Source organism: Serinus canaria, chromosome 2, assembly GCF_022539315.1.
Source record: "Serinus canaria isolate serCan28SL12 chromosome 2, serCan2020, whole genome shotgun sequence".
NCBI lineage: Eukaryota > Metazoa > Chordata > Aves > Passeriformes > Fringillidae > Serinus > Serinus canaria.
Window position 1 is genome coordinate 102,798,317 of NC_066315.1, and position 27,644 is coordinate 102,825,960.

General features: G+C 37.6%; 1 protein-coding gene across 2 annotated transcripts in view; it reads left to right on the top strand.

Moving 5' to 3' along the window:
• Nucleotides 1-2,184: 2,184 nt before the first annotated feature.
• DLGAP1 (DLG associated protein 1) overlaps nucleotides 2,185-27,644 on the top strand; it is a 134,037-nt gene continuing 108,577 nt past the window's right edge. For both annotated transcript variants that reach the window (XM_050971425.1, XM_030226659.2), the window contains exons 1-2: nucleotides 2,185-3,139; nucleotides 17,212-17,426. In XM_050971425.1, the coding sequence (XP_050827382.1) occupies nucleotides 2,186-3,139; nucleotides 17,212-17,426 (1,169 nt within the window). In that variant the 5' untranslated portion in view covers nucleotide 2,185. The remainder of the gene's footprint in view (nucleotides 3,140-17,211; nucleotides 17,427-27,644) is intronic.

Sequence of the window (27,644 nt, forward strand, 5' to 3'; positions counted from 1 at the left end):
GTCCCAGCTCCCAGTTAGTTGTACTTTTTCATATCTTCCTCCTATCTTTGAGGCAAGGTTTAAATTTTTTTAATCTTATATAGCACACTAGTGTATTTTTAGCCTTAAGAGAATTTATCCATCATCGTAAGGACTGTTGCATGGTTGCAAATGGATTTATGGATTTAAGTAAAAAAAAAAAAAAACTAGCTGAAGTTTTGTTTTCATAAACCTTGATGTGTAAAAGATATTCATAGATAGCAAAGATTGGACTATTTTTTATTTGGTCTCTATATCCTTTAGAAGTACTCTGCTTGATGGGGTATCTTTGTTCAAGTCATATTTTCAATTACCTAACTAATTAATCTACTACATCCCTTTGGATGTTTCTCGATTACACAGACTAATGGATCATATTTTTAAAACTATGGGAGGGATATAAAATTCTCTTTAGAAGTACTAAGTATTGTCACTACTGTATAATTGACAAGTACAGCTCCCTGAATGTATTATTTTCATGCTTTTAAAGGTGCCTTTGGCCATTCTCCTCTTTAGGTAAATCAGTCAGCTTATCCATTTGAAATATTTCAAGAGCCTTTTGTGGTATTTTGAAAACTTTTTTTTTAATTCAAGGTCTCCTGAGAAGGAACATTTTCTGCATTGCAAGGATCCAGTGAGGGGGAATAAAATGCAGGACATCCAGATTAGCTTTGAAGCATACTGAAAAAACCTCCTCTTTGGCTTGCTGCAGATTCAGAAGAAAATGTAAAATAAGTTCTGATGATGTGCGGAGCATGCTTTTCCAGACTGACATTAACTTAATGCTATTTTAGAAAACTTCATTGTTACCAATTTGCCAGTGGGAGAGAGTGCTGGAAGAGCATAGTGGAAACCTTTTTGCTATGCATGTTAGTCCTTACACCAATAAAGATCTCAAGAGCTACATTTCCAAAAGTGTTTATGTGATTAGCCATGCCAGAAAGCAGTGAAGTTGCTGAGTGCTGAGTGACTCCCATTTCAGTGCAGTATAAGAAAGCATCTAAGGAGTCCTCTGTTCTTCAGCTTCTCAGATGGCACCATGAGACTGCTTTGCCACACCTGAAACCTCATAATTTACACATTAGTACCTCATAGGTTGCATCCAGACTTTTGCTAGAGTTGAGGGCTGAAATGAGGGCATCTGGCCTCAAACAGAGTGGTTATTATATCACTTGGGGTGAAGATTTCCATTTTCAGTTTGTTGTAATCCATATTCTACAGCATTGCGAGTCACTTCAGGGACAAATAACTGCAATCAAGAATTAAGTGTTATTGTTATTAACTGTTATTGTTGTGTGCAAGGTTTGGCTATCCCAGTTATTTTAATGGTAGGAGTATGTAGGGATATATGAACACAGTGTAGAATAATGAAAAATTATTAAGAAATAAATCAAGCCATGCATTAGTAGAATAAGATGGGTGTTTTTTTTAGTGAGTAGGAGCCAGAAAATAATAAATACAAACCCCACAGATATATAGGATGTTAAATAGTTGGTTTGGCTTCGTTTTGACAGTTACTGTAATTTATTGTTATTTTACTCTTAATTTGAAAAGAACTTACAGAAATAATGTTTTGCTGTTGCCTTGAAATGATTACAGTCCAGGCAGATGACATGGAGATTGAGTAAATACATTCAGTGAAGTTAGAGAAAGGTTTCCCATTAATTGCACCATGCTTTGCGTTTGGGGAAAAGAAGCCCAGAAAGTGTGCGATTAAAGAAAATATCTTTTTTAATGTGGCCATTTGGCCAGAGAACATGCAGATAGGCAGTTAAGGCATCCTGGAAGAGCCCTGTCCATGAATGTGTTCACGACTGAGGTTTTAGAGTAGAGGTGACAATACCTATCTTGCTTTTCATGTTGGAAACATTGCCTTGTGTCTGTTTGCAGCTAATGGAATAAGATAATTTTTCTTGTGTACTGCTTATACATTATCACCATGCTGGATGTGGGAAAGATTAAAGGATAAAAAGAGTTTGAGAATGTTTATTTCAGTTACTTTCGCCATAAGAAACAAAGAATGTTAAGTGTGCACATGCTGTTTGTTCTCTCAGCCCGAATATCTTATGTGTTCTGTTGTATTTCTTTCTTTTAGGCCTTTCTCTGAGCTCTGCCTGTCGCACAGCCATACGTATTAGATGACTTTGGGACTCGTTTTCCACCAACGATGAAGGGATTATCCAGCAGCCGCAGTCACCACCACGGGGTTGCCTGTGACCCTGCGTGTGACAGCCTGCCACACCACCAGGACAGGAAGCCATATTTGTTAAACCCGGTGGACCCCCACCCCGCAGACCACCCTTACTACACTCAAAGGAACTCTTTCCAGGCCGAGTGCATGGTGCCCTACAACGATCAGATTGCCAGCAGCACGTTTCCCAGGAGGCATTACAGCTCCCACCACGAACTCAAAGACGAGTGTGCTCTGGTTCCCCACGGAACTGCCAACAAGACCAACCGCATTCCTGCCAACCTCTTGGACCAGTTTGAGCGGCAGCTGCCCCTGAATCGGGATGGCTACCACACTCTGCAGTACAAGCGAACTGCCATGGAGCACCGCAGCGACAGCCCAGGCAGGATCCGGCACCTGGTTCACTCGGTCCAAAAGCTCTTCACCAAGTCCCACTCCCTGGAAGGACCATCCAAGGGGAGCGTCAATGGGGGGAAAGCAAGCCCAGAGGAGTCACAGACGATGAGGTATGGGAAGCGCAGCAAGAGTAAGGAGAGGCGATCAGAAGGTAAGCCCAGATCCAATGCATCAGGATGGTGGAGTTCAGATGACAACTTGGACAATGATGTTTGCATTTATCATGGTCCCAGTGGGGTCATGACCATGGGAAGATGCCCTGATCGCTCTTCTTCCCAATACTTTATGGAAGCCTATAACACTATTAGCGAGCATACTGTGAAGTCCTCCAGAAGCAATAATGATGTCAAATGCTCTACCTGTGCAAACCTGCCTGTGAATTTGGACTCCCAGTTAATGAAGAAAAGCTCTTGGTCCTCTACATTAACCGTGAGCAGAGCCCGTGAAGTTTACCAGAAAGCATCAGTTAACATGGACCAGACAGTGGTGAAGGCAGAGACGTGTCAGCAGGAACGGTCATGTCAGTACCTCCAGGTACAGTGTGGAGAACTGGTTGCTGTTAACTGTGCTCTGCCTTGTCTCAGGTGTTTTTGGGGGATGGAGGTTTGCTCTGATGTCTCAACTTCCCCAGAGGTCACTGATCACCAAACAAGGGGTTCTACTACTAAAATTAAAAAATATATCAGCTTTTTGGGTTTTTTTTTTTTTGGTCCAGAATTCAGTATTTCAAAGTAACAGTTCATGTTAGAACAGGATGTTATTTTTTTTCATGTGGGAAAAATAAGACCTTTCTGTGTGCCTTTTGAATTTATAAGGCTGTCACAGTAGGGGTATGGGGAATTTGATGTTTTAGTGCTTTCATTTAGCATTGCAATGTCAATTAACTGAATGTTACCAGGATACAAATTCTTTGATTTCTGTAATTTCAATTTTGCTTTCATTTAGTGCTCATTTTTTAAGAAAGCTTCAGAGACCCTTTTGAGAAACTATGGGGTACCTTAATACTTTCTCCAGCAGGAAAACAACCTACTTTTCTTTTTGCTATAGAATATAAATTCTCTTAAAACAGTTATTGTAATGTGTCCAGATTTGTTTATCAGGCGATTCCTCTTTTTTATGGCTCTGAGTCAAAAATAAAAAAATCAAAAGGTTGAAATTATTGCTTGTTCTGATTATACATTTTAGGAGTACATCACCTACTCCCTCACAAGCTGTTTGCAGTTAATACAGCGTCACTATTTTTCACCAGTATTGTATCTTTAAATGTCAAGAATCAGATGTCTCCTCTTGGAGCTATCATACTGCCGGTGAATGTTTGTGGCAGGAACATGGATCAGAAAATATTAAAACTGTTTCATTCTTAGGAGAGCTGTGGATAGCTTTTATGCACTTTAAAAGAAGCACTTATGGCACATCTAAGTGTATGTGTAAGATGGAACAACGTTGCACAGAGAAGAGAGAAGACCATGAGGAAAAAAGAGGTTTGCTGAGATGATTCGGTTTCATTTTAATGTAGTGGGACTCTTTTCTATTTGTATAGAACTGTAGCAGGTTCTCTCATATGGGTGCTTTAATCAGACAGTCAGCTTCCACATTCTGTTATTTAAGTCAGTATGCAGAGAAAGCGTAGGACTGAGGCATCAGCATTTAAAAATTGATCTTAAAACGTTTTATGGAGTGTCGTGCAAAATAATTTTTATTACCAGCCTCTGGGATGCTAAGTCTTAAATGTAAAGGAATGCATATGTGTATTTTTGATCAATTGTTTAGGAGAGTGGGGTGGGGGAAGAGGGGGCAATACAAATGCTCAGTGTGTTTACAGCTCTGTGTATGGGCTGGGGAGGGAGAGGGTTTCAAAATAGCCTCAGGTTGCAACCTTTTGATGTTTTGTGGGGTTTTTATTAAGTATCTTTTGTGTGAATTTTGTGAGTAAGAAGAAATCATAACTTTTGGCTTGAGTGTTGTGGTTACTTTGAACCTTGAGATTTTTAGATTTTTCTTGTTGGTATTTTTGTTTACTCCTTCAGCCTTCTCTTGGGTTTAGATAAAGTAGCTGACAATTCAGTATGTGACCAGATGGCTAGAAAAGAGTGAAAAACTGTGCCAGCATCAGCTTTAAATGAACACCTCCATAGGGACCTTTAGATAATGTTTAGCTGACAGGAATAGACTCCTCAAGTGGAATTAGAGGGCATTATCTGTGTCTGTATGAAAATATGTCCAACAATTGTCAAGGGCAAGAATGACTAAATTCTCATTTAGAATCACTACATTCTCACTGTGTTTCCCATTCTCACTGGAAGTTCTATTTCAGTTTTCACTTAATTTTGTTTTATTCTTTCTAATTGCATGCCATTGTAAAATCAAGGAAAATATAATTGGTTTGAAACTGTTTTATTTTTTTAAGAAGGAGAATCTTAACCAGACATCAGTTAACATTGGAAGTAATATTCAAACAGAGTACAGTAGATTTGAGGAAGCAGGTCAGGATTATTCTTCTCCCTTGGCAGCTTGAAGAAATGACAAATGCATGTAGGTATTTAAAAAGTCAGTCTATTTTGAATGCTTCCCCTTGCTTTTCTCTTCACTATATAACTTATCTTTTTACACTGCAAGCCCTTTGGGGCTTGGACTTTGTTCCCTTTTGTGTTTCCACAATGTGCATCACAATGGGACACAGAACCCAATTGAGGCCTTTTGTCTGTCCTGCAATATAAATATATATTAACAGCAGCAGAGTTAGTGAGTTGTAGAGTTACTCTGTGCATCTGTTTTCCAGGTGCACTTCTCATTATTGTACTAAAAGGCTGGTGTCCTGTGTTGGAACAATTGGAAAGGCACAAAATGAGATGAAAGCTGCAAATTCACAACAACACTGGACAACCCTGATCATTTAATTTCATTGTTATGATGCTTCTTTGTTGCTTTCTATAATGTCACTAAATGTTAAATAGATTTATCAACTTGCTTGTTATTTAAGTTGTTGTCTGCGGTCCAGGACATAAACTCTGATCATTCAAAGAGCAGCTACTTGTTCATGCAATCTCTTCTTGTCACAGTATCTGAATTCAATGAAGGAGTGACTTTTTTCCAGCTCAGGATACTCAGGATAATTTTCTTTATCCTGATAGATCTGAGTATATCAGAGATCACAGGTGACATTGACTTCACATTTCTTTGTAAGGGCTTTTATCACAAAAGTATCTGCATGAATTCTCAGTGTAAAGACATAGAAATAACAAACAATTATTTCACTTGCTGTGATATTTTCCACTTAACTGTTCTGTGGAAGGTGTTGGCAGTGATTAGCATTACAGATGGGCTTATTTCTCATAATTTGGAATTTGGATCAAGTGCAGAGTCCTCAGCATTGTACTGTCTTTCTTTACCTCACCAGGCTCCACTTCCAGCCCTGGTACTGAGGCACAGTGTCCATCCTTGGAGTTCTAGGGGAGGCTTGGGTCTACGCTGTGCATCTTCAGAAACAGATATTGTCCTAGAATATTCTAAAGACTGTCAAGCAAATCTTTTCCTCATACCCACATTTTGGGAATGGAATTGCATTTTTATCTTCTATTTCTCTTTTCAAAAGTGAGCAGCTGGAAAGTAGAAAGATAAGGTTCTTTTTATGAGCTGATTTTTATTTCAGGAAAGTGCTATTTGATCCAGCTTTACAGTTGGACTACAGCGAAGGATGGTGAGAAGGAATTGTCCATGTTTTATCAAAATGCTTCTTCAAGATGGTTTTCCTCCCTTGAAAGAAAAAATTTTGAAGCAGTGGACAGCCTCTACTTCTCTGCTAACTTCTGCTCTGGAAAAAAAAATTAAATTAACAAAGCTATCAAAGACAACATGTAAGCAGCAGTCCTTTGCTGCAAACAATAGGGTCTAAATACATGGGGAGATATTTCTGACCCTCTTGTTTTCTATGAATTCATGATTTTTGGAGCTAATAGTGTATCAAATACACTGCAAAGTTTGTCTCTGATTATAGTTTTGCCTTTTAATGTTCCTTGTAATTACCATTCCTGTTGTCCTTGGTCCATTTGTTAAGAGACTGTGAAAAATACAAAGAGTATTTGTAAAATACAAAGAGTATATACGCTTTTCAGATTAATTTTCTTTTCTTATATGGGTCAGTCATAAGTTTTCTTTTCATTGCAACTGATGAGACTCATATCAGTTGTGTCAGACACTTGAGGCTAAGGATGGAAATTTTACCTCTGAAAACTGAAGCACAGAAAGTGGGGGCAACAGTGCAGTCATTCAGCCTCCACATTTGCTTTGCTTGTCCTTTGGTGGGATACTGTGAGAAATACTATTAAAAATATAAGCCAAGTCTCTGGGTGCAATAAGAATTTTCTGGTGGCAAAGGGTTCTGGTTAGTACTGCACTCAGTTTCCTGGGTGAAGGTTGCCTGTAATGTGCATTGGTACACAGTGTTTAGTGCTGAGAAACTCATTATCCAAATGACTTGTTTTCCAGTGTCAGGACAAGGCACAGTTTCTTAGGAAAGCTGAATTCCAGTCCCAGACATCCTCTTTTTGTTGCCTGTGTCCATGGATGACCAAATAGACCTAAGGGTCAGGGTGCTAATAAGGACCAGTCAGTGTAATGTGATTTGTTAACATAGAACCTTACATTTCATAGTGTTTATCCCTATGATGCAGCAATTTATGTTAGATCTGTTAAACTAAGTTTATCTATGCAAGTTTTTCAGCATTTTCAGTTTGTGCTTTCCTCATTTACATGCAAAACACCTCAAATGGTGTTTGCATTTCACATGCAGCTACCATATTCAAATTAATCTTCCAGAATATCCTTACATACATACATACATACATACATATATATATATATATATATATATATATATATATATATATATATATATATGAAAGTTGTATTAACATCCATTAATATAGATCTTCTATTTTTCATGTATCTAATTACTTTTTTGGCTCATATTCCATTATAAATTGAAAATTAATGAAGCACATGTTATTTCTCTTCCAATTTTCCAGTCAGAACTACAAAGTATATGAGGTGTAAGTTTCAAGGGTTTTTTATGAGCTCATGAGCTAATTCTTAGTAAAGCTAAGTGGAACAAATTGGACAAATGAGAAATAAAGTGTCAAATGTTTTAATGTATTCTAGGTCAACTTCCAGGTAATGCAATAATCATGAAAACATTTGAAAATTCTTAAATGCTCTTGAATTTTAAAAGGAACTAGTATGTAAGCATATTAACACTGAAAAAACTATTCTCAGAAAGCCAATTTATTTTAGTTTTAAAATTGTGAGGTGGGTAATATGAATAATGGCTATAGCTGGGGAATTTGTGGGAAATATAGATTAGGCACAAAACAGCTTATTTACAAAATGTATATTACTAACAGATAATTCCATTAAACTAGCATCTTGGTTACTTAGCCTACCTGCAAACCCACCCAAGATGTAATTGTTATACTGACAGAAATATGTTGGAGAGTATTTTAATATACTTATCTTCCTCATCTTTGCAGTCCTTTAATTTAGCTAAAAAACAAAACAAACAAAAAAAATACAAAATTGTCTGCTGTGTTGGTGATCATGATCTTACCACTCATTTCACCTTAACAAGTGGTGTGTTCTTATTTGCTTAGTTGAAAGCTGTGCTGACCTTTGGTGTCTTGAGTCACAGGGGCCTCCTAAGTACAAAGAGAGCTCTTCAACAGCAATTTCAGCTGCAACTTTATCTGCCAATGTTCCATAATTTTCTGTCCTTTTGTTTTATTGCCATCCTGTAACTTTTAGGTACTGAATGTACTGGCACTGACCTTATTTTTTCCAGATTAACTTGAATTACTGTCAGTTCATTCTGTTAGCATCCTTACTTTCTGACAGTGCATCCATTAATGAACACAATTCTGACAACTGGAACCTGTTGCTGGCATACCATTTATAGGATTTAGCAGCCTACTTGGGTGACACTACATTACATAAACTGTTAGGTCAGAAATGTTTACTAAAATTATGGCTGCACATTACAGCTGGCATTTGGCAACTATTTCAGTTCCATCATGGATAAGGTTTGTTTCAGTCATGAATCTGATTCCTTTCTGTAGCCTTAAATATTTGGAGTTTTCCAATCTTATTCTTTTCAGTAATTTCACTATATTAAAAAAAAAAAAAAAAAAACAAGAGTAAAACAGAAAATCTTCAAGACAAGTCAAGTCCAGCAAAGAGGATCATTTCAATCTGCCTCTGAGTTTGAAACCATAACTTTTATTGTGGAAACACGAGAAAAATGTGGGGAAGAAAACACTGTGCAATGATACATTTTCCTCAGTCAGTGCAAAGTTAAAAAGAGTATTTCCCTTCATCCAGTTATTGGGTTGGGGTTTTGTGCTTGTTTCAAGAATGGAATTCACAGTACAGATCTTGAGTGAGGAAATACTACAGTGTCAGAAGAGTGGTTTGAGCTGGGTTATCTGGCCACAATTTTTGTTCTGCTTTACAAATGCTTTACAAATTCTCTGCACAGGTGAGCTTCTGTCGCTGGTGAATTAAGCAATAAGAGTATCAATCTGGTGTATATCGTTTGTCCTTTCATCCTCTTACCCTGAAACTGTGCAATGAACTGTCTTTGGGCTTCTGATAGATGTATTTTTCTCACCAAAGACTGAGCAATGTGTCATACAGTTCGATAAGGCATTGTGACAGTTCTGTAGGGCCAGGGCTTCCAAATACAGACTCTGAATTGTGTCCAGGAGTCTTTTATGCAAATAAGTTTGTGTCTAATTTTGCTTTGCTGACATAACCCCAACCTGCTAACCAGTTTGTCAGGAAATTTTTGAGGTTTCCTGCTCTGTAGCAATTCAGTTTCCAGCTGATGAGAGTCAGGACTATGACCTTGATTTCATATCCTATGGGGCACTACTGTAGAACACAGGTGACCATTTGGTGACCATTTGGAGTGGCTAAGAAGACACACTATGATGTTCTGGAACTAGGACAGTTTCCTTACAGTCAAATGAAATCTTATTTCACAGGTGTATACCATTGCTGTAATCGGAAAGAAATCATTGTAAAAATGTCAGTGAAGTGTGACTGCTGGCCACTAAAATGTGACAGAAGCCAACAGCCAGCAGGAGATGGCAATTTCAGGGCATCACTTAGGGCTTCTGCCTGTGAGAGCACATTAGCAAAGCACCAGAGATTACTGAGTTACAGTCAGCCAAAAGAAACAGCATAAGGGCTGCTTCTCAAAATGCTCTCCCCACCACATCTGTTTTCTTCCAAGGATACAGATTCAGCTACATGTTCTCCACCCACTAGCCAGTTTCCTGCTGTCTGCTTCATAGCAGACTTGTGCCTGCATGCAGAGAAAGAAAGGTAAAATGGCATCTCATCTAACAGTATTGCTTTGGATGTGAACCAGTCACTGTATGCAGCTGTTGAAGTGACTCACCTCAAAAGAAGATATAAAGAAGAAATGAACATTTCTCTACTGGTCATTGAAAGTGTCCTTTCAAGGATTGGTATTTGTGTTAGCAGTCGTCTTGTCATCCTTAACTGGCCAAGAAAACATATGTCATCATAACCAATGGCACTGAATGCTTCAAGGGTACTGCGAAAGATGAGAAGGAATGTCTGCCCTCAGCCACTGGAGAATATCATCCATGAGTATCCCTGGAGCAGCTCTAGTTTGAGGTCCTGGCCCAGAGCCCTGCTCTGTGACCTTCAGTCATGTTCACCTCAGCTAATGGACATACTAGTTGCTGTTTGGCTTCCTTTCTGCAGAAGATGTTTACAGGTGGCAAACTTGCGAGGCAGTGGATGGAATCATTGTTATTGGCATGCCCCTCGTCGTGGTTGGTTGGACTTTTACACATAAAGCAGAAGGAGAAATATTTATCTGGACTCAAGACATGGTAATTTTATTTAGAAGACACACATTCCTCGTCATAAAATAGAATGTGAATCAGATTGATGAGCCAATGGTCAAGACTCCTTTTGGTGAATGGGCATCGTAAACTGGAGTAATGCTTGAAGAATTTTGTCTATTGGCTGACTCTCTCAAGATTCATACTGGTTTAGAAGACTTTCCAAACTACTGTTATGTGAAGGAAGATTTCAGTTCTTCACCCCATTTGTCCAGGTTTGATGCAAGGAGTGGGCACAGGATAGAGGAAGTAATGCTCTATCTTAGACAGGTCTTGGTTCTGGGTTAATTCCTTTCTTGTAAAAAAATATAAGTCAGCTAAATTAAATTAATTTATAGTAGAATGATTGTTCAAATAGTACAGGCTAAAGCAAATGTTGCTGCAGATACTGAGCCTATTAAATTTATCCTAAATAAAGGCAACCCTCCTGACTACCTTTTGGAAAACACTTAAGGCTCATTAAACATATATTTTTCTTTCTGCTTTCTAAGGCTTCCTTTTTCTTTCTTTTTTTTTTTTTTTTTGTATACTTCAATGATTCTTAACATATGCACAGTGATAGAAAGAAATGCTACTCATCCTTATTGCTCTGATTAATTCAATATTCATGACTGCTTGGAATAGGCTCAGCAAGTGGAAGATGGCAATTGAAACTTCCTTTACATCATGCAGAAGAGGCATAATAATGGCTAAGAAGACCAAATTGCATGGGTTTGAAAAATCTACACTGAGCAGTCATTAGGCATTGTTCTTCAGTTGTGAGATTTCATTTCATTAAGTATTTGCATACTAATAGAAAGCTAAAGTTACAAGTCTACTGCTGTGAGTGATGGTTAGCCACTCCTTCCAGTCCTTTTGTTTACTTCTGTAGTCATCCACATTGCTTTGGCAAAGCACAGGGAGAAGCTTTAATGATTTCAGCTGCAATAAACCAAAGAAAACTAGAGATCAATAATGAACTTAATTTGCTATAGAGACAGTCTGTTTGCTATTTCATCCAGCAAGGTAAGTTAATAACTGTTTGGGGGGGGAAAAAATTAAAATTTAAAAAGTAAAGGAAAATAGATATTCTAATTTAATTGATTAGAAATTGAATTTTTAAAAAATGTTTTCTTTACCCTTGTCTTTACAATCTGGGCTTATTTCACATACTACTACATGTAAGCTTATGAATATTTGAAAGCTGTGGGGCCAGTATGCCTGTTTGTTTTGTTTCTTTATTAGGGGTCCTAGGCTGTCTTAAAAAATTCAGTTCCTCTATATCAAAAAATGCATTTCAGGAAGTGACAAGTCAGTACAACCTGGCTAATGACAAAGGGTGAACATTTGCACAGCAGCATAAATTTAGTTAAAAATTGGGACAGGTAATCTGTACACTAAATGATGCTAAATCCAGGTAAAATGTTGGCCATTAGCAGGACTTCATCTTTATAGTCTGCAATGTTTACAAAAGAATGTTTTATCAGCCATTTAATCAAAAGAAAGAAATTGTTTGTCAGGCTTAGTGTTCATACATGTAGCAATTTATTGCCAGGGGTTTGCTGAAGTTTTAAGTTTCAGTAAGCTGCATGCTCAGAGGCCTTTGCTGAATATTTTATATCTCTATTCAAGTTGTAATGTTGTTCTGTTTCACTATGCCTTTTCTATAAGTGAAGTACATTCTTGATTTCTAGGCTTGTAAAGATTTGTACATGAGCTTAAAAATTTAGAGAATGAAATGTTTCCAGAATCATTATTGCTTCAATAGGTTGAATAATAATAGTCCAATTTTAATAAAAGCAATGTTCATTGTTAGATCTGAATTTAGCTCTTCCCCCTGTTGTATGAGAATTAAAACAATCATGCAAGTTATGATCTCTCTTGATATTCTGATACTGGAAAAAAGTTATTGCCAAGGTAATTGGATAATATGATTTTCTTAAAAGCATGAAACAGCTTTATCTCAAGTATGTCAATCTTAATCCCATTAATCCTCTAAGGCAGAAGATACAGTGCATTTGCACTTGTGTGACCTTGCAAGGCATAATATTGGCCATTCAAATAACATAAGAGCCTGTGGGAACATTTGTGCAGACCCCCTGACTTGAAAAAAATAAGAGAGCTGGAGGTTCACAGAGACATTTCTCCCAGCATTTTTTCCAGACCAACAGAAGAAATCACACTGCAGGATGTGTAGAACCATATGTGTAGAAACAGAATGTATGAAATAATCTGATTGATTTTATTCTTGCAGTTTTCTTTTTGGGGAGGGATTTATGTTTGACTTTTTTCTCATAATATGAAACACTTTGTTGCGACAGTGAACTGCACTGTCTGCATGAGCTGTTACAGCCACGTCTGTTACAGCCAATACTTTTAGGGACCAAAAAAGCACTCTGAAAATCAGGTCACTTCTTTTAGTAGGTATTGCTTGAGGTATTTGACTACAGGCACAGCAGTATTAGAATGATGACATTATTTTATCTGCCTGAAATGAAAGGAAATGCTGAGCTTTAAGGGTTGTTTGTCCTACTCAAGGAGGACACAGAGAGACACCCTTTTGTAAAAGGTATTGCAATTGTTAATAGCTGAGACAGAACTTCTAAAGTGTTTATTTACCCTGCAAATGCTCTTAATCAATTATATGATGCCTAAACCAAATTTTGAAATCAGGGTTTCTTGCTCTTGTGAATGTAATATAAGAAATATGAAAAAATAAAATAAAGGGGAGCTGGACCCAAATTTTCATCTACAAAATCAATTATATACTGAAATTTTACTGAAAACAAACAAACAATAAAAAAGAGTAGTAACAATATTAGCAAAAAAAACCAAACTTAAATACCTACAAAAAAACCTCATGGTCAAACTTTAATTAAAATAGCTTTTTAATCAAATTTCCATTACATTCTTGTATTGCAGCTTTGTCTAGGCAGGTAAGGTAGTTTGTACAAACACTCTGAATTCCTCAGTGAGTTCTGTGAAATTAGAAGCATGTCTGGGTTGGCATTTTAGTCTGTTCTCTGAATCTGGATGGCTTTTTAACCACAGCCATTCTTTTCTCTTTGGCACATACAGGGTTTACCCTTAAACCCATAGTATGGAAATGGAAGTTGGGTCACTTTTGTGTTATTTCCTTTGGTTTTGCACATGCAGGTGACTTCCAATACCCAAACCAGCCAGTGGGTTTGTGGCACTTACTGAGGCTGCTTTGTCCTTATCTCTGTGTGAACAGCTCAGCTTTCTTTCTCTGCAGCTAGTGTTTTTTAAAAAGTGGAAAAGCTACTAAAACATAGCTGTTGTTTTTCAGTGATTGCTCCCCTCACTGATAGGAGCAGAGCTCAGACTGGGAACTCACAATCACATCATACAAATTGAGGGACTAGAGCAATGTGCTCAAACCTCATCATGGTACACAGTGTTTGCATGTGTAAATAGAAAGTTTTGGGGTAAATCCATTGTAACCAGCATTCAAAACCTGGCCTGTTGCATCTGAATAATTTTGAGAAGCTTTGGGGTAAAAGGTCTTGTACTTATACGTGGGTTTATTGATAACAGAACTCAATAATTCCAAAGTAAGGTCTTCCACAGTAATGACATCTCCTCAATTGTGTTGCACCTATAAACTATGGCATTAAATTTAACAGTGGATCTATTATTCAATAAAACTAAAAGTGTTCAGCTTACCTGGATTATGGGTGCTGTATAAACATTCTAACTTTAAAGGCACCAACCTTAACAGTATACTAACATAGTTTGTTTAGTGCATTAAAGAATAATTCACAGATTTATCTTAATGAGAAAAAGCAAAGATCTTCAATTAAAGCATCATTAATAAAATATTAAACAGATCAAAGTTCATCTCCTCTGAGAATGCACAGATTGTCTACATACTCTGACTTCGATATCCAGTAAGCTGCCTGAAAACTGATTGGAAATACACCAACAGAGGTTTTAAACTGCTGACTGAAGTCTAAGAATGCCATCGAAATGTCAGCAGAACTTGATTTTACTAAACCTGTCTTAAACTCTTTTTTGTATGAGTGATTTGAAAAGTCAAGGTTTTTACACTGACAAATAGAAGCTGTAGGTTCCAAAATGTGGGGGAGAGGTGGTATGAATATAGATTGAATACTCACTGTTTGATGATGTTCTAGGTCTAGAACTAATGCAAGAGTAAGACCTGAAAAAAATGTTATACTCTGTCTGTCATAAGTGGCTAAGGGAGGAATGTAAATACTCTGTACTCCTCTATATCAAAAATCAAAATTGCTACTGAGTGTTACCTTCATTTTGAACTCATCAGCTGTCCAGACCTGTTGTCTAGGCATAAACTCAGAAGCCACAGAATGGAAACATTTCTTCTTCTTCCTTTTATTTTTTTAATTTTTTTTGTGCGGGAAAATATTTGAGCTGTTCATTCAATGCTGTTCTTCCAGTAGATTTTGTTAGTACTTGGTACTCTTAGTTAAAGCTTTACTCTTTCCTAGAAGAATACTTCAAGTGTTGCTATGAGTATTTATTCAGTAATATCCTATAGATGCACAATTCTGCATGGCATCATTCAGTAAGAAAACTGGACTTAGAACTATATTCCTGCCTAAAGGAACTTAGATTCTTGTAGCCCAGGAAAAAAAAATGTTTAAAATAAGCCAAACAAAAAGCCACACACACAGAGCAAAAAAATCCCAAACCCACAACAACAAACTTTGCATGCTGATGGAAGATAAGAATTGTAGAGCCATTAACTGAAGGATATTTAAAGACAACATGGAAATTTACTTTTAAAAGGCACAAGGAAAGAATTAGTTAAATAAAGCATGGAGCATTTGAGAACAACTAAGTCCTGAAAAGGAAGTGTGGGTCTTAAGAAAGAATATTGATAACGGTGCAATCTAGAGTAGATCTGCAGGATTAATCCTCAGTCCTTTGAGGAAAATAATGAAGGTCCAAGTGAGTTTCAAGGCTGGTCCAAGTGAGTTTCTTGACCAAGAGAGGATGGGGAGAGCAGAACACAAGAGGAAAGAAAGACTTTGAGCCTGGCAGCTTAAGGAAGGCCCTTAATCATTATGTCAGAAGCAGGAAAAGAAAAATCAATGAAGGAAGAAGGTTGGCATGGTCTTGGGTTTTGAAATCATCAGGAAACAAATCAAAGACATAGGCTGTGAATAGTTTAATTAATGAAATAATATAATTAATGAATTATAACTAGTAATAAGCCTACATGTACTTAGGACCATTAAATATCTTGCTCCTTTGTATAGCAGAATGGATTTAGGGTTGCAGTTTATAGCATTATGGATTGACAAAAGGCCATAAAAATGTATTTGCATTAACAGTAACATTTGAAAGGCCTTACAGCCTCTGGACTTACACTTAAGTTTGTAGTGGAAATCAACAGCAAAGCCATTAGCAAGCATTCCAATGTTTTAGTTTTGATTGTCTAAACAAACTGGCACGTACACGCTCTAGCTGAAATCTGCAGTGGGATTCACAAGATCCTCAGGTGAAGGTAAATGTTGATGAAAAACAAGCTTCTCATAGAAAAGATTATTCTGGTAGGTGAGAGTATTTGTAAGGTGCAAGACAAATTTAGTAACCTAGATTCATGCCTCCTTATTTAATGTGGCTTGTAAGGTTTTCTGAGCATTATATAGCTGTGGCTGTTTAATAGAGTTGATTCACTGAGAAGAATCAGAGAAGCAGCAAACTAAAAATTCACAACTGCTTGTATTTAAGTCTAACACAATATTTAACTAAAAAACCCCTTTGCAGATTCACTTTTAGATAAAAACAGTGTTTCTGCAAAACAGCTTCAAAGACCCTGCTCCACTGCAGGGACTCCAGTTACAGGAAAGAGGAGGATGCTGCTTTACATGGTCAGAAGCCCTGGGAGCAAAGGAAAGGAGACAATGGGAGGGCAAGAGCACTCTGCTCTTGGACTGTCCTTTGTCATGTCTCAAAATCTCATGAATGCACATTCCCATTGTTCCAGATTTCCAATACAAAGAAGGGACAGCACTGACTTCAGAGCAAGAGAAATAATGCACATCATTAAGAAGAAAAAGAAGGGAATAAAGGGTTGTAGGACTCAGGCACTCAGAATGGAAAAGGAGGCTCACTGCAAGCTGCATATTTGCAGTTGCACCAATTAAGCTATAGAAGCAATACTAGTAAAATTTCACACTTGCAAACCTACTTTTGTGATAATTAGTGCATAGCTCCACTAATTTGAAATGTATCTTGAGCCAAAATCATCCTGGTGAGTGTTCCTGTGTACATTCTGTCAGATAAGATTGTCATACAGGGATTTGTATTTCAGCTTTTGTGCCTCCCCAAAGACATTCAATATGTTGAGCTGAACTAAAAATACTCTGATCTGGTTTATAAAGGCTTTGAATTAAAATAGCTGAAAACACCCAAGATTTCTCCAGTCTGGTATTAAACCTAACCAAGCCTTCTATGTCAGCATATTTGCTAGAAGCTTCCCAGATAAGAAATGGAAAATAGCAGAGAACTCCAGAGGTGCTTGCGCCTCTTCAGGGTGAGAAGTGGACCTCCATTGCAACAACAACCCATGGTCAAATGAGATCAAGAAACGGCCTTTGGCCATCAGAGTTTTTGTTATGGCTCTGTTGTGGCTTACCAATAACATCAGGGAGGAGCGTGCTAACAAGAGAATTGTGTTCATCATTTCAGGTTCCTCAAGATGAATGGTCTGGCTACACTCCACGAGGAAAGGATGACGAGATTCCCTGCCGCCGGATGCGCAGTGGCAGTTACATCAAAGCCATGGGGGACGATGACAGCGGAGACTCAGACACAAGTCCCAAGCCATCTCCAAAGGTTGCTGCACGGAGAGAGAGTTATCTCAAGGCCACCCAGCCATCCCTTACCGAGCTCACCACCCTTAAGTAAGTCCAGGTTCTGCTGTATCACCTACAGCTCTCCATTAGGACATACATTTTCTATGTTTGCTTCTTCTCTTCACATTTCCTGTGTGTCCTATGTTTGTTTCTTCTCTTATTTCTACCAGTTCAGGAACGTATTTGAACAAGTGTGTTCCATCATGCTTATTTTTGCAAGGTTTTTTTTCTTTAACAAGAGTGAATCTGGGAGTGTATTTCAATGTTATTCTTTAAAGGAACCTGCACTATGAGTTTGCAAAGTATTTTAACCTGTTAGTGTTAAGTGAGCACCCAGGTATGTACAGTAGGTGCTCTCTTTGAATGCTTTGCTAAAATACAGCTTTGGCCTGCAAAAACTTTGTGTAACCGTGTATTTATATATACTCAGCATTTGAAATTAGACCTAAGATAGTCTTTGCAACCCCAGACAGAACCTGACATTTAATTAAAAAGAATGAAGACCATCTGAAAGTAGACAAACCCATGTTTTCCACTCAGAATTGCACTGTATTTTGTAGAGAACCAAAATTGGATTTTTTTAAATTGTTTATGAAAGCTTTAGCCAAAAGGAATCTTGAGTTTGTGGGGTTTTTTTAAATGTCACTATCTGTTTTTCCTTTATTCGGGCCTTTAAAAAAGCCACCCAGATTGTCAGGAAAATTGCAAAAATGGACAATTTTGTGTTAACGTTTTATTTTAATTGATTCTAAAATGGAAAGGTCCCTTAAACCAAGAAAATAAATTATATCCATAAAGAAAATAGTGTGGATTTAAAATCAACAATTGTCTCTGTCTTTTTTAAAATTCTTAGCTATAATCATGAATCATAGTTCACTGGACCAAAAATAACCCAATCTTAGTATAACTCGCCTCAGGCTGTAGCTTTAAAATGGGGGGAAAAAACAAAAAGGATCTCTATCTCTTCTAGTATCCATGACCAGTGACAAAAGACTTCTTCTACATTTCCCTGATTAATTTCTTCTCCTTCCTCGTCCTACTCTACCCCATTTTTTTCCAGAGACCTTATCTGAGAAACAGATTTTAGAGAAAACTTTGATCCTTGTTAAGAATGTCATGCTCTTGACATCAGTGATGAATAGGCCAGCAGAAAAAAGCAAGCTTGCTGCAGCTCCCCATAGCAGCCTGCCTGAATTTGTCTCAAGGGAAGCCTGAGATTGCTTCTTCTCTGTCTTTCTATTTATTAGTGACCAAAGGAGAAAGAAATCTCATTTTGTGCAGGGATTTTCATAATCTAGCTGGCTTTTGCTCAAGGGATCCAGTAATTCCTTTCATCATCCAGAAGAATTTACCACATGAGCCAAAACTCCTTCTGTGAAATCAGTTATTGCAACCTCTGCAAGGTGAACATGAATGTTATTTACCACCACAAACTCCATCCAGCCAGGCTTCATGCATGGGCACACTTTCAGACACAGAGCTTATTCTTTTTGAGTTTTTAAAAGCATGCTTTCCAGAGTTCCATAGTATATGTGAAGCTCAATGCATCAATATGAGTGTATTTGCTCTTGGTCATTTCTGTTCTCTGTAGATACAAGATTTGCAAAAAAATATCAATTTATGAAAAATCAAAAGTCCTGCATGTCACTGTTCACCCATGGAGGATGTCAGACCAGAGGTGCTAGGCAGCAGAAGCTTTTAGCTTTCAAGTCATTTTAATTCAGCAAAGTGCTTGTATAAATACTTAATTTCCCATGTTTTTTAATTCTTTCCTATTTGGGAAAGCTTTTAGGAATGTGCCAAACCTTAAGCTGCACTCTGTAAAATTCATGTAAGTTTAGGAGCTGTGCAGAAGTAGGATGTAAATCATAGGGTAGAAGAAGGAAGGGAAACTGGTAAATGGCAGTAAAACAAAAAAAAAGGAGGAAGCATGAAATAACTTCTCTTTTTCAATGGCTTTTCATCATAAATTGGGATGAAATAGAATTATTTCTTTTAATCTATGCTGATATTTTAAAGAAATATATCTTCCTGAGAAACCTTTCACTTTCAGGGACAATTTCTATAATACATAATTATGCAGTGCTTTCATTACTTTCCACTGAACATGGTAATTTCTGGGGGTTTTATGAGAAACAGCTGAATGCTTGCTCTGGGAATTTAAGTCTTCTGTTAAGCTAGGTCTTTGTTTGCAGACTTCTTCATACTTTCTTAATAGTGTGACTTGACCTTCACAATGACATTAGTTTTTCATCCCATGGCTACCCTGATTACCCTGAGAGTTGTGTCAGAGTTTTGCAGGTGTGTTAGACAGAGACTCCACCAGGGCCCCTAACTCACTGAATATAGGTCATCAAGCAATTGTGTGATGTGTGATAACAAGTTATTTCCTTAGCTTGCTGTTGACTTGAGTTCAATTTGCACCTGAATAAGAGCTTTGTGGAAATGAGCCAAAGCCTGCTCCAGGCAGCAGGCAGCCTTTTACTGTCACTAGTGGACCTTCTAGTTGACCTCAAAGGGTATTATTAACACCCTAAAGCTGGGTGGTATTTCAGTCCTTTAATTATGGGTTTTTTCTGTCCGTGAAGAACAAAGCACACTGTGAAATCAGTGTTTCCACAGCTGTAATTGTCAGGGATCTTCCTGATGCATTTCTTTCTGCTACTCCCTTTCTCAGTTTGCTGTATGCAGTCTCTAGTTGGCTGCACTTTCATCTCTGGCAGAGCAAACAACTTAAAAACATGTTCCCTTTTGCTTTCACTGTTGTTCTTGAAGTGATTTTTTCATCTTTTGGGACTTTTCCTCTCTGACTCCTTGAAGTCTAATATTGGTCTCACAACCCACGCTGTTCCTCCCACCTACCTACCTACCATTGCTCATGCGCCTACTCTTCTAAGAAAGTATTTTCATTATTACCAGCGTTTCTTTTTATATAAGGAATAACCTTTGAACAGAACAACTGTGTCATATCTCCTTTACATAATACAAATTTATTTTCTTGGTTCTGCCGAGGATTTTTCCCTGCCATACTGTACAATCTCCCTCCTACCATTTTCCTCCATTGCCATGGTTTCCATGTGGTTACAGCACATGTGTCAAATGCTGTGGTACCATTCTGGATAAAGCACAGCTTGCTGTGATTTTGAAATACACACCTCCGCTGCTGCATTCTCATTATCCTATCAGGAAGTAAGCAGATTTTTTTTCTCTGTCTTTGCTAGCAGTCTGCTCTTGCTGTTTAAGATTTCACAGTCCAGATAAACCGATTCAGCTGGGGAAAAAAAAAGGTGGTATTTTCTTGCCATTCCTAATAAGTGGTAAAAGTTTATCTTTCACTTGTAGGCAGATTGAAAATGGACTGGTCAGCAAACTTCCAAAGAAGGTGCAGGTGGCAGATAACTGATAATTCTGTTGCAGCTGAGCTTGATTCAGGACATAATCCCTCACTGCTTATATGTACCTTGCTTATGTTTAGCTTGGTTTTTTGTTGGGATAAAAAGTGTGCAATTACATTGCTGTCCGCATGCCAACCTGTCACCTCCAGCTGCCAGTAACTCAAATCCATTGGGCAGCTGTAACCAAGTTTTCTAGAGAGACTGAAATCTGAAAGATAGGAAGTTCCAGAAAGCTTTATCAAGATCTGTAGCTGGATAAGGCAAAGAAGGATCTGCAGCCATCACTTTTGTTCTATTGAAGGGCAATGGGCAAGGTAGCTGGTGGGCCAGCACAAGGAATAACATGGCAGCATTTCCCAGCCTAAAAAAAATAGGGAATATGAAAGGGACTGCAAAACTCTGTGGAGGACAAGAGGACTGAGAAATGGATCCTGTCATCACAGGTTTTCTACTTCATTTTCCCCCTTTCCTCTTCTCCATTGCAGGCATACTCACTGCTTGGAACACAGATTCAAATTCTGCTTCTTAACTCATTATTGCTGCTATTGTGGGGACTCCATCCATTTGAATCTTTTATTTGACGGGTTTGTTTGTTTGTTTGTTTGTTTGTTTGTTTGGAGGGTTTTTTTGTAACATATTACCAAACTTAACAATAATTTATCTGTAGACATGGATTTTGGGTTAAATACAGTTGCAGAATTTTTCTTTTGAACTGATATTTGATTACATAAGTTTTTTTCTGAGACAAGTTGTACTCTGTGATCACTACTGAATTGAAAATTTTAATGATCTTGATACTTTGTAAATGCATTTGTAGAACTTAACTGAAAAGGAGAGAAGAACAGAAAGGCTTTTTTCTTAGCATATCTATATTTTCTAGGTGTTTTACTGGGCATGTGGTCTTTTTCAAGTCAGCTGTGATTAGGAGAAACTTATAAACACAAAATCGCTTTTCAATGCACACCAATTTTCACCACTGACAATGAAGAGAGTATGTAAGCATATAATCATTAGACTTTTCTCCTTTTTATCCCATGGTAAAGAATTTTTCTAAATAAATTCCATCATAGCTGCATCTGTTCCTGTGATTTACTGCATAGATGACTTAAAATACAATTCCTGACTTTAATGTTTATCAGAGACATTCCAAAAATATCTCAAAATAGGGGCATGTTGTCTACACCTACATTGATATTTTTATGTGTTAATACAAAGAGAGCAAGTACTTTCTACTTGTATGTTTATGGGAATCTGGAGACAAAATTGTTTTGAAAATCAAATCACAATAAATTATCAAGATCAATTAAGTGGTATAATCTGTTAGCAAGCTTAGTAGCAGTAACAAGAGCAAGGAGAAAGAGAGAGATCTGATTTATACATCCTGAACTCAAACTTTCACATCACCTCCCTGAGAATTGATCAAGTCAGTTCTTGGAGAACACCAAGGTAGGGTCAACCTGCATTACTTACCAAATCCTAAGAGAATTGCAGCACCAACTCTGCTAGGATGACTTGGAAGGAAAATCAAGCCACTCCATTGTTACTTAGTATAAGACATATTTCAAGATAGGAAATCCCCTGGTCCTTCTAAAAGTGATCCTTGGGAAGTGTCTGCACTGAGGGAAATTACAAGGGTTGCATGGATAATTTTAGCCTGAAACAGTGCCCAGGCTGTTCTGTCATTTGAGCTGATGTCCTTGCACTACACTTCACCATACAGCACATCATAAATCCCTAGGTATGAAAACCTCCCAGTCCTGGGAAGGACTGCCTATTTACTTTGAGGTGTTTCTATATTACTGTAATATACTCCAGAATAACCAGAAAAAAAAAAAGTGTCATATAAACAAAAGCACACTTCATTTTTCTTTCCACTTTCTTTCCACTTTCTTTCCACTTTCTTTCCACTTTCTTTCCTTTTTCTTTCCTTTTTCTTTCCTTTTTCTTTCCTTTTTCTTTCCTTTTTCTTTCCTTTTTCTTTCCTTTTTCTTTTCTTTTTCTTTCCTTTTTCTTTCCTTTTTCTTTCCTTTTTTTTTTCTTTTCCTTTTTCTTTTTTTTTTTAAATGAGGTGTTGTCCTCATTCTGCTAAAGGGATCTGATCCAGATCACAGGCAGGGGGAAGGGAGAGGTGGTGCAATACCACATTTTCATTACGGTGAATATTTTTAGACACATGCAGGGAAGCTTGTTAATTTTCTTTCTTGCTGAGTGACTTCCAATTAGGGAACAATGACTTTGCTAATTATTACAAAAGGAATAAGTCTGATTAATCTTTTACTAGTGTTTTACAGTATGTTTTCAGTACAGTTGGTGTAATTGTTTCATGTTGCAGTCTCTTTCATTTTTATCAAACCTGTAGCTAGCAAAGGAATTGTTTCCATGTTCCTTGAGGTGTGTTTTGTTTCTTTTTCTTGAGCAGGGATTTTCTTTTAATTTTGCATTAAAGAGACAGAAGCATCTCCATGTGCTTTGGACATGCAGCCTGAGGAACATAAGTATTCTGGAGCTATTAGTGGCCTAGGTAGTAACTGTCCCAGCACACATTCACTGATGTGTGATTATTGATGATATTAATTTGATTATATTATTCACTGATGCTTGATTATTGATTACTGATGATATTAACTTTTTATTCATACTTTTACAATCCCTTCTCTCTGAAACTAGGCAGAAGCTGTTGGACATATTTCTCACTTTTAAAGCTTGTGTGTCAAGTATGATTAAGTTCTGTGAATAATTTATAAGTCAGAAAAAAAACTTAAAGGCAAGACAATGAAAAATATATTTATTTTGAGGTAGTAGGTGGACATACTTCAGGAGCCAATGGTTTCCTTATGGCAGCTGACATCTGTTTTGTGTTTATGATATTTAAGGAGGAGAGGATATTGATTTATTGGAGGAACTTAGAGCTTGGAGCTTTTAATGAACAGTTGTTAGTGATGGATTTATAAAACACATTCAGGCAGTTATGGGCATGAGAGATATCATGTGCTCCATGGCAGCTTCCCTTCAGGGTTTTGTGTCCCCTATACACAGAGGTATGGATGCCTTTACATCCCTACATTTCACTGCCCAGGACATGGGTAGGATGAGCACTCCTCCTCTCTATTTCTGTGATGATCCCCACCAGTTTATCTTGCAATGAAACAGATTCCCTAGATATCACAGTCTCACTGGGAGCAGTCATTGCTTATCACATTGTAAAGCCTAACTTTCTATTAGTCCACACCTAGCTACATACAGTCTGTTAGGTCAGTATTACCATATTTGTATAAATATTATTTCTTGTTTCTCTGAGATGAGAAGTGAAAATTTTGTTGTAATCCTTGGTGTATTCTGTTATTATTGTCCCACGTGTACTTTTACCTTTACTTGCTGAAATTTGAGGCAATCATACTGTCACAACAAACTTGCAAAAGAGTATCCATAGAATCATAGAATGGTTTGGGTTAGATGGGACTTTAAAGATCATCTAGTTCCAACCCCCATGCTATATACAGGGACACCTTTCACTAGACCAGGCTGCTCAAAACCCTGTTCAACCAGGCCTTTAACACTTCCAGGAATGTGGCATCCACAACTTCTTCCCATGTCTCACCACAGGAATAGTTAAGAATTTCTTCCTAATATCCAGTCTAATCTCTAAACTTGCTTTCCTTTTTTCAGTCTGAAGCCTGTTAGCAAGCTTAGTAGCAGTGACAAGAGCAAGGAGAAAGAGAGAGATCTGATTTATACATCCTGAACTCAAACATTCCCCCTTGTCCTATCACTACATGCTCTGGTAAAAAGTCCCTCTTGTAGGCCCCCTTTTGGTACTGAAAGGCTACAATGAGGTCACCCCAGAGCTTTCTCTTCTCCATGCATAAACATTGGCAAAAAAAGGAAAAGCCTATAATTTCCTAGCCAAAATGTGATTTTTTTTTTTTGGCAATATTATAGAAAAACTTTTGGAAGTCAGTAATCTGTATAAGAAAAGCAGCAACCTCATTTAGATGATTGTCTTATTTGCAGACATGAAAATTCTTGTCCTGTGTGTAGTCATCTGTTTCATTTTTGCACAAGATTTAGCTTTATATGGAACATAGCCACAGATGAAAGTTAGGACTTCCAACATCCTAGCTTCACAATTAAATCCTAAAAACATTTCTGCATTTTACAGCAAATGATGTTGAGGAATGCAAAGTATCACTGTTTTCTCTTAAGAAGCAAAGCTTATCATTGCACTTTATGTATCAAATGGACACTTCTAGGGCTTGTTTTAAGAAAAACAATTATAATTACTGAACCAAAATGTGTTTTTCAGCCATCTCTTTCAGTATATAGTCCTTAGAGCCAACATGCATGTTTGTCTGCAAAAGTGTTTGGTCTTCTTTATTTTTAGCCCTACTTCTTCCCACATACTTAAAATGCTGCCTCAGAAAGGGAGTTAATAATGTCCAGTGGAGGCAGGGAGAAAAAAAGACTGTGTGCCAAGGCATACACAGGCTATATCTTTTGAACATTTTCCTAGCAATAATGATAGTTAAGTGTGGGAGTTGATTGCCAAAAGAAATCACTTCACTGGGCATTTTCAAGAAAAGGGTAAAAAATGTCTGTCAGAACAAATTTAGGTGTTGCTGATCCTGCTTTAGGGTGGAAGGAGGGACCAAATGACCTCTTGAAGACCCCTCCAGACCTATCTTTTTTGATTCTCTGTCTGTCTTTCTCAGGCTGTTGAATATACCCGCTGTCTCTGTTCTTACTTCTTTTCCTTAACTTATTTTTAAATGTAAAAATAAAACTCTCATCGGGACCAAATTATTCCTGAAGGCCTGCTGCTGAAAAGTAAATATAGATATCCCACCCACAGCAGGGCTGTGCAATTCTTTCATGTTCTTTAAATGTTACTTCATTGCTAGCATTTTGAAATCATGTTCCCACTGCTGCTAGCCATACCATGCTTGACCCTTGGTATGTGATCTTGTGCTATCTGCTTTGGTTTGCTGAGGGAAGCTCAGCTGATGTATTGAACCTGCCATGCAGAAAATGCACAGGCATAAAAAGAGATGTGCTTTTGCAAAAAAAAAATAAAAAATAAATAAAAATTAAAAAAAAAAAAAAAAAAAAAAAAAAACCTCAGTCTGGAGTCCTTAATACATAGCAAGACAAGCAAACAGGCAACAATAAGTTAATTATTCGTAATAATTTTCTATTCTGATCAGCTAGAAGGGCAGTCATTTTTCACTGTGAAATGGTGGAGTTCTTTTAGATTAAAAATAGAAAAAGTTAAAATAGTGTTGCTTTTGTTTTAATGTGAAAATACAAGACAGTGTTTCTGTTGACATGCTTTGGGATCTTCTGCTAATCTGTATCATATTAGGGTGAGAGAAAGGGACATTAAGATAAAAACTCTTTCTGCCCTTACGAATACAAGATACTATTACCATCTAAGTCATGTTGATACCCAGCTATTTGTTTCTTCAATTTTCTTGTGCTTGTATTACTATTAAGATAGAGCAACTTTCAGCTTAATTTAGTCATTCTCTGCTGGCTTGGGAGCAGGGGAAGAGTGGGAGCATGGGGCAGCAAAGAAAGTGTATAGCCCCTGTAATAGGTGCAGCATCAAGTACCTCTCTTCTCCCCATGACATATGTAAATAAAGTTCATCTGAAGAGACCTGACTTTTAAAAATCTCCTCTCCTCCTAAAGAAGGTATGAACCTTTTTACAAGTGTGGAAATGAGGGAAAATCCTTAAGGGCTTTTTTACATGGTGCCAGCTTTCTTACTCTTACACAAGGGCAGAGAACCACCATACAATCACTGTTTAATTTGCTGGTCTGGGAAACAAAAGTGTTGAAAGCACCTTTGAAGGACCTACTGAGTCCTTGTGAGAGATTTCTGTGGTTCCATCTGCAACTGAACTACACAGCAATTTCCCATTCCCCTCCAGAAGGGCTGTCCTACCAAGCAGCCTGCACCCCAGCTGCCCAGCAGCTTTGCCTCCAGCAAGCCCAATGCCTGCAGAAAGCACTAACTGGTTTTGTCATCCCCAAGTGCCAGCAGCCACATCCACAGCACCCAAATCCTTCTCTTTCTTCAAGTGGTTTTGGGCTGGCAGACATATTTGAGCTGTGTCTGTGCAGCTCTGCACTCTGACAGTGATGGATCATGCTGAAGGGCAATCTCGGGAGATTTCAGGACTAGTATGTAAATTTTTCTTGTTTTATATGTGACAATTGCAATTGCAAATCTGTGCTAAGCCTTCATTACTCCATGCTTGAAACAAAACCTTGAGAAGCTACTTTTGGGAGGTAGTCCTCCTTCAGTTAGTCCTAAAAGTGTTCACAGTTATTTATTACTTTAAAAGTAATAATTTGGTTCTGAACTTAGCATAAATCTCAAAAATAAGGAGAAATACTTAATGCAGAAAACTTAGAAACACTCTGGGTGAAATGCTGTCTATGTCATCATAGCTGACATAGCTATGATAGCTTCATCATCATGATGAAGCTGTAGCTTCATCACATAATAGTTATGTTTGTAGAAGTGAAAAATTTATATTTATAAAAGATGAAATTTTAAGGGAAGACAATTTCTATTTTGAATAGGTATTTTCTTCTGTATTCTACTGGGTGTAACCAAAATGTCATTAAACCATCCTCATGAAGTTGAAATGAAAAAATGTTAGAAATCTCAGAAACACTGGCAATGCCTTGTCAATAAGGTCCAACCTAAATCTCTAGCCAAGGATTCCAGCTTTGTGCAGGACTGTTGGACCCATGTCAACCATGTGGCTGTAAGAGCTGTGAGACAACAGGGCTTTGGCAGAGATGTGTTGCTCAGACTTGTTTGAAATTCTGGTGAGTCAGGCTGTTCCACGGCAGTTGTTCA